Source organism: Protopterus annectens, chromosome 2.part0 (genome assembly GCF_019279795.1).
Source record: "Protopterus annectens isolate FY-2018-M chromosome 2.part0, PAN1.0, whole genome shotgun sequence".
Lineage (NCBI taxonomy): Eukaryota > Metazoa > Chordata > Ceratodontiformes > Protopteridae > Protopterus > Protopterus annectens.
This window is the reverse complement of record NC_056728.1, coordinates 1,818,930,612-1,818,947,696: the sequence shown is the minus strand read 5'-3', so window position 1 is coordinate 1,818,947,696 and position 17,085 is coordinate 1,818,930,612. Positions and strand designations below refer to the sequence as shown.

Genomic DNA, 17,085 nt, shown 5'->3' with positions numbered 1-17,085 from the left:
TGGAGCTGGACTACTCCACTACAATGGTAATGTCTACTGGGGAAGGAGGCATATGACATGTAGAACAATGGACTACAGACTTGTTTGTACGTAAATATTAGGCTATGAGTCAAAAGACTACTACAGGCCTAGCCAATAACCAGAAGTCAGAATCCAAACCTGTACCCTGTTATGCCAGCTCTCTCACACGATCAAGCCTAGTCTGTGAGATAGCCTCAGTTACAGGTGTCTGCAGGAATGACAGTAGTGTCCTTCCATCCGCAAGTGCACACATCAGCTACAAGAGAGAAGGGTTAGATCCATAAAAAACAAAACACTCCCTCAAGGCTGGCTGGGTGACAGCTTCTCATCTCCAAGACTGACTCCAGCCCACGTAAAAGGAATGCATGGGAATGACCAGGAAGGGAGAATGCCTGATAGAACAAGCCACACAAATATATACATATCTAAATGTTACACAGTCCTCAAGTTTCTACTTCATGCTCTTTTCATAGTTGTTTGGGTAAAACACGGTCGTTGAAATGTTACACAACCCATACATTCAAAAAATGTACACTGTATTTTAAAAGCTGATTCAACATTTATGTTATGTTAGTAATGTGCCCAAACTTTGGACAGGCGAAATAGAAATAAAACATTCATTCAAGCATTCATACATTTGCAAATTCATAAGAATACTCTTTTGGAAAATGTCTTGTTTGTAGAACGCCACCCCCCCAACAGCGATGCAACAGAACAGGAAAAAAAAGACTATTTAAAAATACATCTTTCTTTAAAAACTCTATTTAATTTTGAAAATAGAGAATTTGATCCATTCTTATAAACTAAAATTATTATCATCAATTAAAAATAAATCAGTATTCAATAAAATGCTGCATTTGAAATAAAAGGACAATGCCAACAACTCTACCTTCTTCCAAAAACATAAACCTTTATTATCAAGTTCCATATCAGTAATATGCATTTTTGAGTAGCAGTAACAGATGTAGCTTTTGGTTAACTTATGAAAAAAATATCTCATAGCTTTGGAATATGCGACTCTGAGAATTACCTTCTACCAGGTACTAATTTAAAATTTGTTTAGAATTATCATTGCAGAAAGTCTGTATACTTAGTTCTGTAAGAAAAAACAAACAACATGCATGTCATTTGAGCAAACGGACCTCTAATCCATGGTTTGCTGGTGTGTTTCTTTTTGTAAATTTTATGGCAGATGTAGTTTTTGCAGTATTCTGGAATAATTTCATTGCCATTATCTGATCTTATATCACTAGTTGTTCAGACCAGGTCCTTAACCATATACGGTCCTTCCAGCTCGTAGTCAATCTTTCTGTAATAATTTCTGGTGCCAACTCCTGCAAGAAAAAACACAATTCTGATCAATAATCTCACAGCTAAATGGAGGATTCTGTAGGGATGATTCATGTTACAATCTATACAGTGTGAAAACAGACCATATCCCGTATGCACAGTTACATTCTTCTTGTTCAAATTAAATAAATTGCAAAATAAATGTAAATGTCCACCACTCCTGCTCAACAATAAACTTGCATTGATCACAATTCTGCAATGGGACATCTGACATTTTGAGTACACAGAGGTCTAAATTACAGGTATGCAAGACTGTGCAGATACTGGAAAACACTACACCCAAAGGAGAACAAAAGCATTTTTTTGCAGGGAATGAGAAAGCAACCCCTGCTACTCTTCTCATGTCAAGGACTTTGCTCCCACCAGCTAACTGTTATTTTCTCTCCAAAGTTGCTCTGCTTCAGAGGAAAAGCAATCAAGAAAATACAAGGCAAATCTGCCTTGCTCCTCTTCTAGGATGCTGCATGCTCAGAAAACACATTGTTCTTGCCTGAATGAAGTAACACAATGTAAGCAGTTACTTCACTACATGGTAAAACTTGAGCAGCTATGATGCAAGCACCTCATATCAGGCAGCTGCAAGTAAGCTTGCAAGTGTTTATCCACTCAGGCTGCACTGACCAAATACATTAAGAAACTGTGCAATGCTGTGCCATGTATTAGACTACATTTTATATCAAAACAGATTCCTGTGCCAAACAAATGAAGAATACAGTGTAAGACACAATGCAGAGATGATAACTCTCAGGGCTTAGTTAACTTTTATCCGAATTGCTGAGTAGTTCCTTTCATTTGTGGTATCACCTGTGGTATGTGTGATCCTCAGGGTCTTTCTTCCAACATAACAATGAATCCATAAAAGAAGGCAGCAATATAGAATCACAAGGGAAAATAAAAAATAAAGCTCATTCCAAGCATTTTATTCCCTAACAGCCTGGAGAGTGTGTCAACAAATGACAAAATAGGGATACCTGCAAAAGCACTGAGACAGTAGCTAAATGAAACATACTGTTTATCACAGAAACAGACAAAAATTTGCAGACTGGGATCAGTACAAAATCTACAGCTTAAACAGATCCCACAAACTACATATAAAGGTAAAATCCATTATTCTGTACATATTTATGTTAAGTACATGTAAAAAAGTATGTCATAAGGAGAAGAAAATAACTCATGCTTACAGGAAGATGCAGAGGTACCTGAATAAAAAATTACAATAAATCAGAAAAAATTATGAGCAGTAAACTGGAATGTTTTCCAATTTAGCAGCCCCTTTATTACTTCATGAAACTGGTTGTGTCCTGATGGAATTTCCAAGTCACCAAACTACTATTTTATCTGTAAGTGTTCGAAGTACAGTGCAACTCCTTCAGTCACTCAAATGATCATTCTGTCGAATCAGCTACAGAAGTAATAAGTTATTTGCTGACAGTGGTTCACGAACAACAGGAAGATACGTGCTGTGGGCCATTAAAAAGTAGTTTACTTGCATTTTCAATCTGGAATATCTCCCTTCAGTCATGAAGATGGTAGCTCTGTGAGTTATGATGACTGGGATTTATAGTATGCAACATGTAGATATGTAGGAAATGGTCATGTGCACGCTGGCACATTCTGGTACCAATTCACAACATCAAGTTGTACAGCAGTGAAAGCAACACAAATAGACTGTAAAATGTATATGAAAATGACTACATAATAACATACGAATAAAACCAGGTAAGAAAATGAAGCCGTAATTATATGGAAATGTATGTGATGTGAACACAGTTACACTTCACGGTTGTATTTAGGGGAAACTGTGCAGCAGTGACTGCCTGATTATTAAAGGTGAAAGCACTTAAATATCAGAGTTGCAGAAAGTGAGAATGGTAGGAGTAGCAGTATCTGTCATGCAACAGCGTTCATTAGAGATTAGTGTTGGTATACAACAGACGGCATCCTGTGCCAAAGCAACTGGTATTGCCAGTGGCGGCATTGAAACATCTCCCCTCAAGTGATAATTGAGCACTTTACAGCAGATAAGGAGACCATATGGCTCTTAGTTGAAAGTGCCACACATACATACACACAACTTATAGGAATGCAAGGCCTTCTCATACCTACAGAGAACAAAGTATCTGCAGCTATTTCTATTCCAGCTACAGGGACCTTTCAGAGACCAAATGGGGATGCATTAGGTATTTCTCTGTCACTCACTTCTACAGTGCTCAAGAAGTTTGTCTATACAATGCTTCTAAATGTGGTGAACATGTATGATTTTCTAGCACACCACAAGATAGAGCTAACATTATAAATTCCTTCTAAGACATCCGCCGACTGTCAGAGGTACTGGGTGCCATAGATTTCACACATGTAGTAATAAAGGCCCCATATAACTCACAGTCACAAAAGTCTGTCAACAGGAAGGACAATCATTCCATAAATGACAGGTGGTGCATGATGCATTCGGGAGAACACCCAATGTGTCTGCACAGCACCTAAGAACTTCACATGATTTCCCCCTTTATGGCATAAGTCAGCTTTACTACTTCCTGTATAATGACATTCCACAGGACACACTTGTTAGTAATTATGGGCAAATGGCTATATTTATATTATGGTCTAATGTATTAACCCCATCACGAGATATTGACATTTTATTGCAAGTGATACTGAACACCTATTGCAGTCGGAAGTAAAAAAAAAAAAAAAAAGATCAAGTTCAAATATACAGGATATGAAATGAAATGAAGTAATGACCAGATATATTGAAACAAAATTAAGAAAAGCTCCTAACTGGAAAACCTCAGGCCCAGATGCAGTACCTAACTTCTGGCTAAAAGTATTAACAGCTTTACATGAAGATTTAGCTATGAGTAAGAACTGTTTATATGCACCCCCCCTAACAGTTGCCACCCAAACCAGATTAAAAGGAAAAACAATACTCCTCCTTAAGATTGAACCTGCAAGCTATCCTAAAAACTATAGACCAATAACTTGTCTTTCGAAGATGTATGAACTATACACTGGAACTGATGCCAACAGAGTTTATAGTCATTTAGAGGAAAACTCAATCATGGCAATAGAACAAAAGGGTAACAAAAGAAAGTCATATGGAATAAAGGATCATTTGTTGTTAAAGACATAATGGAAAACTGCAAAAAGGGGAAGAATCTAAGTATGACATGGATAGATACAAAAAAAGCATTGACAGTATTCCACATTCATGGATAAAAAGTGCTTAACAATGTATAGCATACACCCTACACTGATTAATTACATTGCAATGACTATGAAACAGTGGCAAACCATTTTGCAGTTAAGCCATGATGAAGGGCAAATTATTATTCCAGGGATAAAAATTCAAAGGGGGATATTCTAGGGTGACTCTGTTGCCGCTGCTCTTTTGTCTACTTAACAGATTAGGTCATGGCTACAATTTGGCTCCCAGAAAACAACAGTGTAAAGACTTCTCATCTTTTCTGGATGATTTAAAACTGTACAGTTCTTCATATGAGTAACTGAAAGCACAACTGCACGCAGTCAAAACTTTCTCAGATGATATAACAATGTAATTTGGTCTTGATAAATGTGCAAAAGCAACCTTTAAAGTAGAAAAGCTGCAGCAACAAGAAAACATCAGCCCAGGACAGCAATGTGATATAAAAGAACTTGAACAAGAGGAGGTGAGTAAATATTTGGGAACTGATGAAGGATCAATAATAAAACATGAACAAATGAGAATAAAAATTAGTAAGGAATATTTTAGAAATTTAAAATTAATACTGAAAACAGCTCTGATATCTAGAAAGTCCAAGTTATAAACCAATTTGTTCTCCCTGTCCTAACTTACAGTTTTGGAGTGATTTACTGGCCCCAAAAGGTACTGGATCAGTTGGACAGGAATACAAGAAAAATGCTTCATGCTTATCAAATGATTTATAAAAATCAGTGTATACCAAGATTATATACTCCCCGTTCTGAATGAGCTATGGGTCTCCTTGAAATTGATTACATGTATAGATCTGCAGTCGGACTGCATACATATCTACTGACCTCACAAGAGCCAAATATAGTGAAAGTTTTAAAACATGAGGAGAATAAGTCTAAGATGACTTCCCTGCTTAGTTTAGCAAAAGCATATCAGTGTAAAGTGGGAATGGAAATCAAACCAGAAGTAGATACATACATATAAATCAGGCAGCAACTGAATGTGCCAAAAAACAATAGAAAGAATATAAGGTGAAAGATCATAAGGGAAGGCAAGACGTGGAAAATGCATATAGTTGCAAGTATAGAAAACTCTTAGAACAATCTTGTGTTGATCAGGACTGAATGCAGGAATGGTTAAGAAGAGGTGAATTTAAACCAAAAGACAAAAGGTCAACATTGGTGGCCCAGGACAGTGGACTACATTCATGTTAGTTTGCAAAGTCCATTGAACATGTGGGAGAAACAGACAAATGCAGGTTTTGTAAAACAGCATTGGAAACCATCACACATCTTGCTGGGTGTGACACACTAATGGCAGAAGGTCTGTATACTGAAAGGGATAATAATGTGGCAAGACTGTTGCACTGGGGATCGTGCAAACATTATAACACCGAAGTAGCTCAAAAACACTGGAAACATGAGCCATAAAGCATTATAGAAAATGATGAAGTTTATATCACATGGGATCATCCTTTACCAACAGTTCAAAAAACAGATGCTACAAAATTAGATATAGTGGTCCATGAAAAGAAGACATAACTAGCATTTATCACTGAAATTGCTACACCCAGTGATTACAGTGTCTTACGTACAGAGACAAAGTCATGAAATACCAGGATTTATAGGTAGAAACTAGAGCAATGTGGAATAGTACTAGGAGCAACGGGTCTTATAAAAAAAGGAATGTACAATCATACTTAAGATATGTTTCTAGCACATGTAACTGTATGAATTTGCAGGAGGAGTCAGGTCTAGGCACGTACTAATTTTATGAACTTTAATTATACTCTGAATTAGGAATGGGGTCCATTCCCATCACAGTATTAGAAATCCAAAAGACTTGGAGAAATTAACCCAGGTCTGAAGTCCAACATAACACCATACATGCACAACCCTGCAGTTTTGCAGATTATGTGCTTGACATGCTTAAAGCATGTTTTCACTGTTGTGATACTTCTTAAGAATGCACTCCAGCATGACTCTTCCATAGCCTGCATGATGCTCCTAGCTGCCTGCTACATGATATGTCAGTGAGGAATCCAGACTGTGCAGCCTCAGGATACCATTAAAGTCACAGTGCATACACATGTCCAGCAGGGAAGAGAATATCAACACCACTGTCAGACAAGAATGAGATGGAATAGCAGCAAGCTGCAGCTGCACAAACACCTCACCCAAAAAGGATGAGCAAAGTACACTGTACTGCAGGTGAGACAGCAAAGCCTACTACAGAACTATGGGAGTAAGAAGAGGAAATCCTAATGCCAGTGTCCATTCTTCCAGTGATGATCCTAGTAATGTTGCCCCCCTTGGAAGGATACCAAATCCTGGGTGCCCCCCCCCCATGCTGACCACTCAGCTGCTATGGAAATGCCTTTGCCTCAGCATGCTGTAGCAGGTAAAGGCATGACACCCTGTAGCATGTCAGTAACACGCTTACAGCCCTGCTGTAATGTGTGACTGTGCCCCCCACCACCATGGCATTTGCGTTGTGGATCACTGGCACATCTGGTCTTTTAAAGGATGGTCAGCACACCCTTTTCCCAACAGACACCACCTGTGTCCCCCACGTTCCTGCAGCAGGTAACATAAGATACCTGGGAAATCATGAAAAAGACCAAAAGACTTTATACATATGGGACTTGTATGATGGCAGCTACAAACAACATGGCAGCCTAATTATACCATATTACATTTGAAGGGGCAGCTAAAGCAGTATGCCCTTCTATAGCAATAGTGACCAATAAGGAGAATACGTACAGCAAGTGAACTTGCGACACACTGGAACATATGCACACTCTGCAAGGCTAATCTGTTTTCTTAGAACTTATAGGAATGTGTATGGTAAGGCAGTCATCTCTACTGCCAGAATTACGGAAGACCTCAGGGAACACTGGTGATATAGCCCTACCGCAGCACACTAGGAGGATATGCATGTGTAGGCATAGAAGTGCCATGCCCAGCACCACAGGCCACCAAATAAACTATACAAGACACGCACACTCCTTAAGGACTCTCATACATATACAAGGACATGCTGTCTTGATGATATGGGCTATCTTGCCAACAGTGGAATCTGTGTACAATTAACACATGCAGGTACATGCATTCATATTGGTAGCGTTATGCAAAATTAAGTTTTACTCAACAATGCACACACATCCTTATGAGGCAGGCAACAAACTGGTTGGGTGGCCTAATGGTTAAGGTGTTTGCCTTACAAACACAAAGTGCAGGGTTTGAGTCTCACAAGGGATAATTGGCTAGGCTTAAAATGGCTCGCAAGGGCAGTTAGCTTAGTACTAATCTATGAACCTACCACACTTGCATAGCACAATGTGCCTCCTCAGAGCTGCATATGGGACAGGATTAGCCTATTCTTCCTAACACAGCAAATCACATATCCAATACAGCTTTCCATATCTATATGGCTTAGCATACTAAACAGTTACGTGCATTAAAACAGTGGAAATTTATGTGTATGTGTGTGTTTGATGTATGTAAATTAAGGCAAGTCGCATGAGCATCTATGAATTGTTTTATTTCACCACCACACGTTGTTGCCACTTGACGTGCAGGTCACTGTCAGTGTTAACTAAAGACAACTCATGGAACAGCAAGCTTGTGTACGAGAACCACAGGGGTACACACAGTAGGTTACTTCCTGGCTACACATTACTCTACCTGTAAATCTAAAATCACACTGTAATCATAATTCACAGGCTGATATTTAACTCCTAGTGAAAGTGCCACCATCTTCTGAGAATTATGCTATAAGGCTACGGCAGATTCTGCTAGTGCCTGCTGAAGAGCACCTTCATGGTGCATGAAGGAGAGCATGACACTGCTGTAGTTCATTCAAGCCAGCTCAGAGAGTAGCCAGTTACTTGGCTGATGGTCCACTCACAAAAGCAGATTATAGTATGGCCTGAAGAAAAGTGTAAATGGACAGTTATACTTTTTGTTTGTTTTTTTTTTTCTCTGTTTTTGGGACTGCTCTTGCTACTGGCCCCACTGCAAAGGTCAGCATAATAAATGTGCTTCACTGTCATACTGTTTGGAACTTCAGGGCCAGGTGATGGTAGTGATGACAGTTAATGTAATATGGTAACCACATTTACAGACTTTCTGTGAGGATCTGTTTTGGAGTGAGGTTATGCTACACCATCTCTGGGGGCTATATTTACATGTAAGAATTTTAACATATGCACAACAGACGCACACTATAGACTTGTATGTCATACCTTATACCCAAACACAGTTCTCTGATTTCACGCATACTTTTTCAGGAAGAGAAGAACTAGAGAGTAATGATGTTGTCTAATGCAGGAGGCAGGGGAGACTAGCAGTCAGTACACTTCATTCTGTCCTCAAATGCTGGCATGTGTTTTAAAAGTATTCGGTCCACTGTCAAAATAAATTAACTTATGGAAAGCTTCCAACGGTGTCTTCTCACTGTAAGTCTGGCTGACAGACTTTCCACAGAAGGCACCTCAACTGTGGTTTGGCTCCTGTTAAGGCTGTAAATAAGGAGTGCAAAGGTGATAGAGCTGGGAATGCCTCACCAGGGGTTTTCCTGGACCCTCACTGACATTCTGGCACTACTGCCTAAGGTGGCCCTGTCCAAGCTGAAGCAGGTGATGGAGGTTGTGGTGGAAAGAGAGAGCACTAGGCAGGTTTATAGCCCTGATGGAGGGGCTCCTGGTCTGAACAGCATATTTGCTCACCCTGCTGGCCCCAGCCATTGGGGCAGTAGAGGAGGGTGTGTCCCATATCAACTGCTATCATCTGGTGATGAAGTACAGTAACGCTCTTAAGGGCAAGGGTGGCAGATGTCATGCTGTTGCTCATTTACTACCCTAACCTCACAGACAGGTGCGCCACCCTTCTTCTTGCATCATGCTCCATACCCTGTGTATTGTTCAATCCTTCCCATCACTGCACACCCACATGCTTGTCTGTGCTGTTGTATTTGTCTAGCCCTACCTTGCTTTTCCTTTCAACCTTCCACCTCTTAACTTTGATCCAAGTAACAGAGGAAAAGAGGAAAAAAAAAAAAGCTGCTCTCCCACCCGCATCCTGCACATGCCTATATGCTGTTTTCCTGTGTGTTTTAATGCTTGTGGCCTTCTCCTCTTTGCTGCATTCCTACACATCTCACTTCACTTATCTCCACTTTTAAGCATCTGACAAGAATCTACATGTGTGGACACCACAGTATTTCAGTTCTATACAGTGTATGGCTTTATGTAATGTTTTGTACAGTCTTGCCATAGCTTCTACATGTACTGCTTCATTTCAAAATACATCAGTCTGTGAATTCAACTTTTCAGGTTTCTTAAGATCAGTGCAAAGTGATGCGTGGCCACTCTATGGATTACACTTCTGTGTATATGTTTCACTAAACAGATGTGCCCACTTGCACATTTGCTGTGCTGCTCATTTATGTGCCCAAGGAGAACAGCTACTTGTGCAGAAGTGTTGTCCATCTCACTTTGGATATTTAATTACTGCTTATTTTGTCACACATTGCTGGCAAGCAGCACAAGCCTTGAGGGGAACTCCAGCACATCTTTATGAATCTTGGCCTCTGTATCCCTACAGTGTTGCATCGTACTAACATATGTTCAACATACTGAAAACTGCTGCAGTAGCCTAAGCAATATAGGTTATAGCCTGCATAGGATATAACAGCCATCCAGTTCCAAAGCTTCATGGCACCTTCCACATGTCAAATCATTAGTCAGCTCAAGCTGAACTGATTAAAAAGACTGGTTAGGGTACCAAGTCCTTCAGCGATTTCCTGCAGCTGAGAAGAACTTGCCTCTACAAGTTTTCGAGTATCAATGGTCAGCTAACACTGTTCCATTGCTGGGCAGGTAAGTTCCAATTGGGGGGGGGGGGGTGGATCTTCCATACTACATTTTTGCTGTTTAAATTAACTTTTTCTAAAAAAAAAAAAAAAAAAAAAAAAAAAAAATTGTTTAAAACTGCAGGGAAGTATTTTTATTGACTGTCATGTTACTTTGATGTGCTTTTAAACAGAAGTGCACTTTTTTTACTTTTGTGGTAAAAAGTTGTTGAACGTTATTAAAACTATTTTTTTTTTCTGTGAAGAAACCATGTTTATTTTACTTTTTGAGGCTAGGGAAAGTGTTTAAATGTTTTTTTACTGTTTTTTTGTGGGTGAAAAGTGACTTTTGCAACTTTCCTATTTAACTGACTACTGCTGCTAAGCTGTCTCAGGAAATAAGAACCATTTTCAGCTTGATCATGGAAGAAAGTACTGGCCTCTCAGACTTTCTTTCAGACACACACAGAAAAACTTAACTAGGCAGCATTTGCCACCACAGCATGCTAGTAACCTGTCTCAGCTGCCAGTGCTGTGGCCAAAACTGGTTCCTTAGACCACTCATTTTTTCCTTGAATCCCTCTGATGTCCATACAGCCACAGACCAGGGATTAGCCATGTGTTCTCCAGCTGCTGAAGTGCCCTCTGAGGGCAAAGGAGGGCCACGTTTCTCTGTTTTGGAAAAAGGGGCAAGAAATGTGCTCTTGATAGCCAGCATGTTGTGTCCATGCCTGGGAATGCTGTTAATGGCAATACTAAGTCTGTTTGACCCAACTTTGAGACAGCAAACTTTCATTTCTCCTGTGTCACTTTCTCTGCACAGCAGTCATTTATTGGGCTTGGATCAGGTCTTGTATAGTTTAATGACCTTTTTTGTAAGGTGGTTTCTGGTAAAAGGAAAAAGGATTGCGCTTTCCCTGAAGAGTTTCAAGATGTTGAATCTGTATGGAAATGTTAAAGGACAATTACATTTTTTTTTTTTTTTTTTTTTTTTTTTTTTACTTGTCAGGTTTCTAATTTAGATTTTGAGAAAAATATGGTATTCTGAATCTCCCTGTGAGGGATTAACTTTCTCTGACACTATTTTCCAGAATATGCCAGTGTTTTCACTGAGAAGTCCCTCAGAAAATGCTATAAATTGCCACGAGTGGAATTCCCAGAACCGTCATCCATCCCCATAGTGCTGTCACCACTAGAGGATGTGCTTGTCTCAGCATGAGGTTTCTTTGACAGCCAATCTGCTGCCCAAAGAAAGTAGATAGAATGTGCAAGGTCCCTTAGTCATTCAAGTTTTTTGCACTAATCTCATCTCATTCTTCCTCAATCACCAGACCAAACCCTTCTCTTTCCTCCTGTCTTGCATCACATGCTGTCTTGGGGGGGGGGGGGGGGTAACAAACAGCTCATCCTTCCCAGTTGGAAAAATGATTTTAATCAAGAATGCTTTTAGGGAAAAAGAAAAAAAAAATCCTGGAGATGGTTTCCGCACCTTTCCTTCCTGAATCAGTTTGTGATAGTAACATTTTTACTTCACCTGTTAACCCTTCTTCCTCATTTGAGTTTTTTAGTAACCTTAGATTTAAAAGATGCATATAATCACATTCCTATTCATCCAGATTTCAGACCTTAAGTTTCTATGATTATGGACTATATTATCAGTTCTCTGCCTTAGCCCTTGGGCTATCCACTGCTCCAAGAGTGTTCACAAAGTGTATGCTCCTGTCACAGCCCACTGCAGGCTACAGGGTATCCACATTTTTTTCATATTTAGATGCCATCTGTAGTCTACCTGGATCAGCTTCAGAGCCCATTTGTATGGAACTGTGTGTTGCCAAAGAGAGAAACAGAAGTCATCCATCCTTGGTAACTATCATATTGACAATACACCACTTAGAGTTGACCCAGTAGTCAGGGACTTAGGGACACACACATGCCTAGCCTTTAATCATTACATGTCTACAGTGGTGAAGAAATCATTCTATGTTGCACAACCTATAAATACAGGTATGGCATCTAAATCCAAGGAAGTCATTGTTCAACTGTATTCGGCATCAGAGTACAATGCCCCCTTTGGTATGTACCTAATCAGGCATATCCAACAAGTGGAACATCCCTGAATACAGGGCATAAGTAATATGTCGTATGCAGACCACCTCAACGCCCTATCCCTGTATTCTGTCTCCTACAGGCTTTTAAGGGGACATCTATATCTGGCATACAGGGCATTGTCGGACCACACTCTGATAGACCTCCTGCATATCCACAAAACAAACATTACCAGAATTACCCATTCTAAAGACTTCATCGAAAGACCTAGCAAGTGTAAAGGAGAAGGTGTGATGGTGAAATGTGGGCATTGTAAGCAATGTAAGCTGGTGATGGAAGGGACCAGTGTAAAACTCTGGACAAGTTTAGAGATATAAAACTCACCCGTAAATATAACTAACAGTAAGGGGAAAAGTCTACATTCTGAAATGCCAGGTATGTGAGGGGTTCTATACTGGAAAGACAACAAGAACATTGAGGGAAAGTATCTACCAGCACCAATACAGCATCAAAAAAGAAGATGGAAAAATGCCTTCTTTAAACATATGAAAAACCAGTCATCCCATTATTTCAAATTCATTGTCAGATCATGTTGAAATGGGACCTGGGGAGGGGAACCCTCTGACCTGTTTTTGGAATTTAAGGAAATGAAGTTGCAGTTAAAATATCAAGCCACAGTGTTCCCTGGTCTCAATGATAACATCTCTATTAGTAGTACTTTGAAACTGAAGGCTATGTTCATGTTATAATAACTAAGAAATTTACCACCAACCTTTAATGTACATGGGACAGGTTGGTCCATTTTTGGTGGTTAATTTAGTGGGGCAAAGTTCCCTTTGGCTGGTACATAATGTCTTGTGTCATTAAGTATGCTTGGTTGTTACCTACTTTATTATAGTATTTTCAACTTTAATGGGCGTTTTTTTTTTTATCTTAATTGGTTTTAAGTTTGTGACGAGGGTGGGGTTTTGTATATATAAAGGCTGTGTGCATGCTATTTTTTATTCCGAAAAAGTCCTGACTACCTTTGGACGAAAGCGCTTAATCTAAAATAAAGTGAGTCTTCGCTTCGGCACTGGTGCTCTGTGTTTTTGTTATTTTTCGGATTTTTGTGTCGCCTTTGTGCTTTATCAGTTTGTGATATAAATAGGACCTGCTGGAGAGATAGGTATGTATCCCAGAGACTACCCCGTCTATGGAACAGGCTCCCCATCTATGTGAAACAGAGTTCCTCCCTAACCCAATTCAAGTGCAACTTGGACAATTGGATGTGAAACCAGAAATTCATCCCTGGTTTGGCACCTACGTTTCTAATGTAAACAGGTAACCTGTAAATGGTTCATCTCCCAGGCCCATGCTTACACTCATCGAGGGTATTAGAACTTGTCAAAGATTTGGGATGCATGGCTAGGCTTAAAAAGGCCCTTGTGGTTGTTAGCCTAGTAAACACCTATGAACCTATGAAGTTGCTTCTCTTTGTAGAGTCTTTTTCAAGGTGTCAAGAATCTCTCAGTTGGGTAAGAGATATCCTACACAGGCTGGGTTTCCAAAGAGAACATTCAAGTCTTTTTTGCTTCCACTGCACAGGCTTGTGTTTCTGGGGTGCCTGCTAGATGCCTCAGTACAAACAGCTTTCTTTCATAGCATACAACAGATTTATATTTAGATCTATTCCAGGGGTTTCCACTCAGACTTGTAAGGGAATACCTCAGAATTCTGGTTCTCATGGTATCCATAACTCTCATGATACCTGTTGCAATACACACCACATGAAGAAGCTACAATGGTATCTCAAGTCTCTTTGGTCCCAGCACTGATGACCACTGTCTTTTCAAATTCCTGTTCTTGGGTTTGTGAAAAGAGAAATCACGAGACATCATATTTCTCCAAGTCCAGGTCTCCCCTCCTGCTCCAAAGCAATCATCACAACAGATGCCTCAGACTTTGCTTAGGGAGCTGTGTCAAAAGGGATAAAAGTGCAAGATGTCTAGGACAAGAAAGACTGTCAAAAGCAAATAAGCATAAAATAGATGCTATCTCTTATAAAAGCTCAACTCTCAATCACCTGTGGTCCCCAGGATCTCTTTAGGAAGTTACAGACAATACCAGAGAGATGTGGTACATAAACATGCACGGAGGAGCCAGCTCTTACCCCTATGCAGACAAGCCAAGTTAGCATGAGATACAGCCTCACAGCACAATCTCACTCTACAGCCATCAAGACTGTGTTGTCAGAGAAGTTGAGCAAGACAAAGACAGATCCTAAAGAATAGAAACAAAATTGGAGGTATTCAAAGATTTGATCCATCTGTGGGGAACTCAAGTTGACCTTTTTGCCTCCTCTCTGAACAATCAACTGGCAAAATTCTGTTCCAGAACTCCAAGCAAGAAGGCCTTGAAGACAGATGCCTTTTCTTTTCCTTAGTCAGGAATGTTCCTGTATGCTTTTCCACTGATATCCATGGTACTACACTAGTTTTGCTTGCGACATAAATAGAATATGTTGGAGAAACAGATATGTTTCTCTTGAGAATCCCCATTCTCTGGAACAGGCTCCAGAGTTCCTGCCTAACCCTACTTAAGCACAACCTGGACCAATGGATGGATAATCAGAAATTCACTCCTGGTCTGGTGACTGTCTCTGATGGACAGATGCAGCCAGTTAATCATCCACTACATAATTCAAATTTGTGGATCATATTTGGGTTGCACCAATAGCCTTATAAGGGCCCTGATGGTTGTTGGCCTAGTAGACACTTAAAAAGATTCAGAAGGAATCCCACAAGATAATTGTGGTGACTCCATTTTAGTGGCTCTCCCTTCTTCTGGAAATGGCCAGGGGTAATTACCACAACCTTCCTCACACACTGGATTTAATCACAGAAAAAAAGGGGTGTCTGATGCATCCTGACACCAATATAACAACAACTGACTGGAAGATAGGGTCTTAATACCTTTTAGGCACTTGTTTATGGAGGATGTGCACCAGGTACTAATGGAGGCATGAAAACCTGCTACTAGAATATCATACAAGAAATGGAAAAGTTTTTGTAGGTGGTGCCAAGAAAACAGCCAGCATCTATTCAGGGCTAGTGTTTTTCTGATTTTACATTTGTGTGACTTACTATCCTAAGGCTTTATCAAGGTTCAGTTTGTCATTTCAGCACATCAGCCCATGGGTCCTCATATATAAATGCATTCTCTTGTCGAAATGTTTTAAAGGGGTGCTACATAAGAAGCCCCACAGAAAACCAGTGGCTCCTCCTTGAGATCTTAATTTTGTGTTAGAGAAGCTAACGTGATCTATTTGAACCTGCTCATCTGACTGACTTAAGGTTCTTAACATGGAAAAGAGTTCTGTTGACTGCTCCGACCACAGCAAGAAGAGTATCCAAGTTGCAACCTCTTATGGTGGGACAACCTTATCTCAACCTCCACAGCCATGGTGCTTCTTTGGAAACTAATTCTTCTTCTATGTCTAAAGTGGTTTCTGAGTTTACTTTAAGCCAACTATCCATCTCACTAAAAATGAGGAAGAAAGGATACTTTGTATTTTGGATGTCCATTGACAGCTCAGATACTATCTTGACAAAAGAAAGTCTTTCAGAATGTCAAATCACTTGGTCATTTCCTGTGAAGTTGAGCAGAAGGGACAACTTATGTCAAAGAAGACCATTTCCAAATGGCTGTCTCAGCTACTACCTTTTGTTATTCCGACCACAACAAAATTATTCCAGGCAGGGTCAAGGCACACTCTGTGATGCCTCTCTTCTGGGCCAGCAATCAAGAACCTCAATCCTTATTACCAACACCGGTGAGGGACATTCACTTGGGACAAAGATAAATACACAGTATTTTCAGATGCAGCTCTCTGCACCAAGCACAATTTCCCTTAAAAGCAGACAAGGATCACACTCATTCTTGGGGCTGGGTTTGCCTCTCTCTATCCAAGGCCCCAAATAAGACTCTCCACTGACACAGCTGTAGAGTTGAGTCCTTAGCAGAGTGTTCCAAGCCAAGTCCTCCATCACCCTCTCTGTGAAACCAGTGCTCTGTCTCTCTGCTCCAGGTAGCTGACATACACACAGATTTCATTTTCACACACACCCCTGGGAAAGGCTGGCACAGATATACCCAGCCATGCCCCCACTGCCCAGACTATAATGTATATACTGCCACCAGAACACTCCAAAGCCAGCTATCTGAAGGCTCTTACAAGGGTACTCAATTACACTGAGTAAAAGTAATACTAATAGAAATGGTAGTGTTTGACCAATGCAGCAAGACTCTTAGGAGCAGCCACTGTGTCACCAAATAAATATAAGTACTCTCAAAGGTTAAAATATTCTCTAAAAGACTAGCCACAATGAAAAGTGTAATGTATTTAATAATAAATAATAAAAGAACATGAAAATACTAAATATCTATTTACAACAAACACCAGAGTTTGAATCACAGAAATATTAAAAATAACACAGATGGACAGATTCACACAGATACAGAAAACCAGTACTTAACTAATTGCGCTATATTTGCCTGACTGATCTAAAGAATTATTATTCCCTGGTTACTTATTAAAAAATGGCAAGATAAAGTGAGCGAGTGATCCTTCTTTGTCAGGA

At 39.9% G+C, this 17,085-nt stretch overlaps 1 protein-coding gene across 2 annotated transcripts in view; it reads right to left on the bottom strand.

The window, feature by feature from the left end:
• Window positions 1-907: 907 nt before the first annotated feature.
• ELP3 (elongator acetyltransferase complex subunit 3) overlaps window positions 908-17,085 on the bottom strand; it is a 1,566,942-nt gene continuing 1,550,764 nt past the window's right edge. For both annotated transcript variants that reach the window (XM_044061854.1, XM_044061853.1), the window contains exon 15: window positions 908-1,355. In XM_044061854.1, the coding sequence (XP_043917789.1) occupies window positions 1,279-1,355 (77 nt within the window). In that variant the 3' untranslated portion in view covers window positions 908-1,278. The remainder of the gene's footprint in view (window positions 1,356-17,085) is intronic.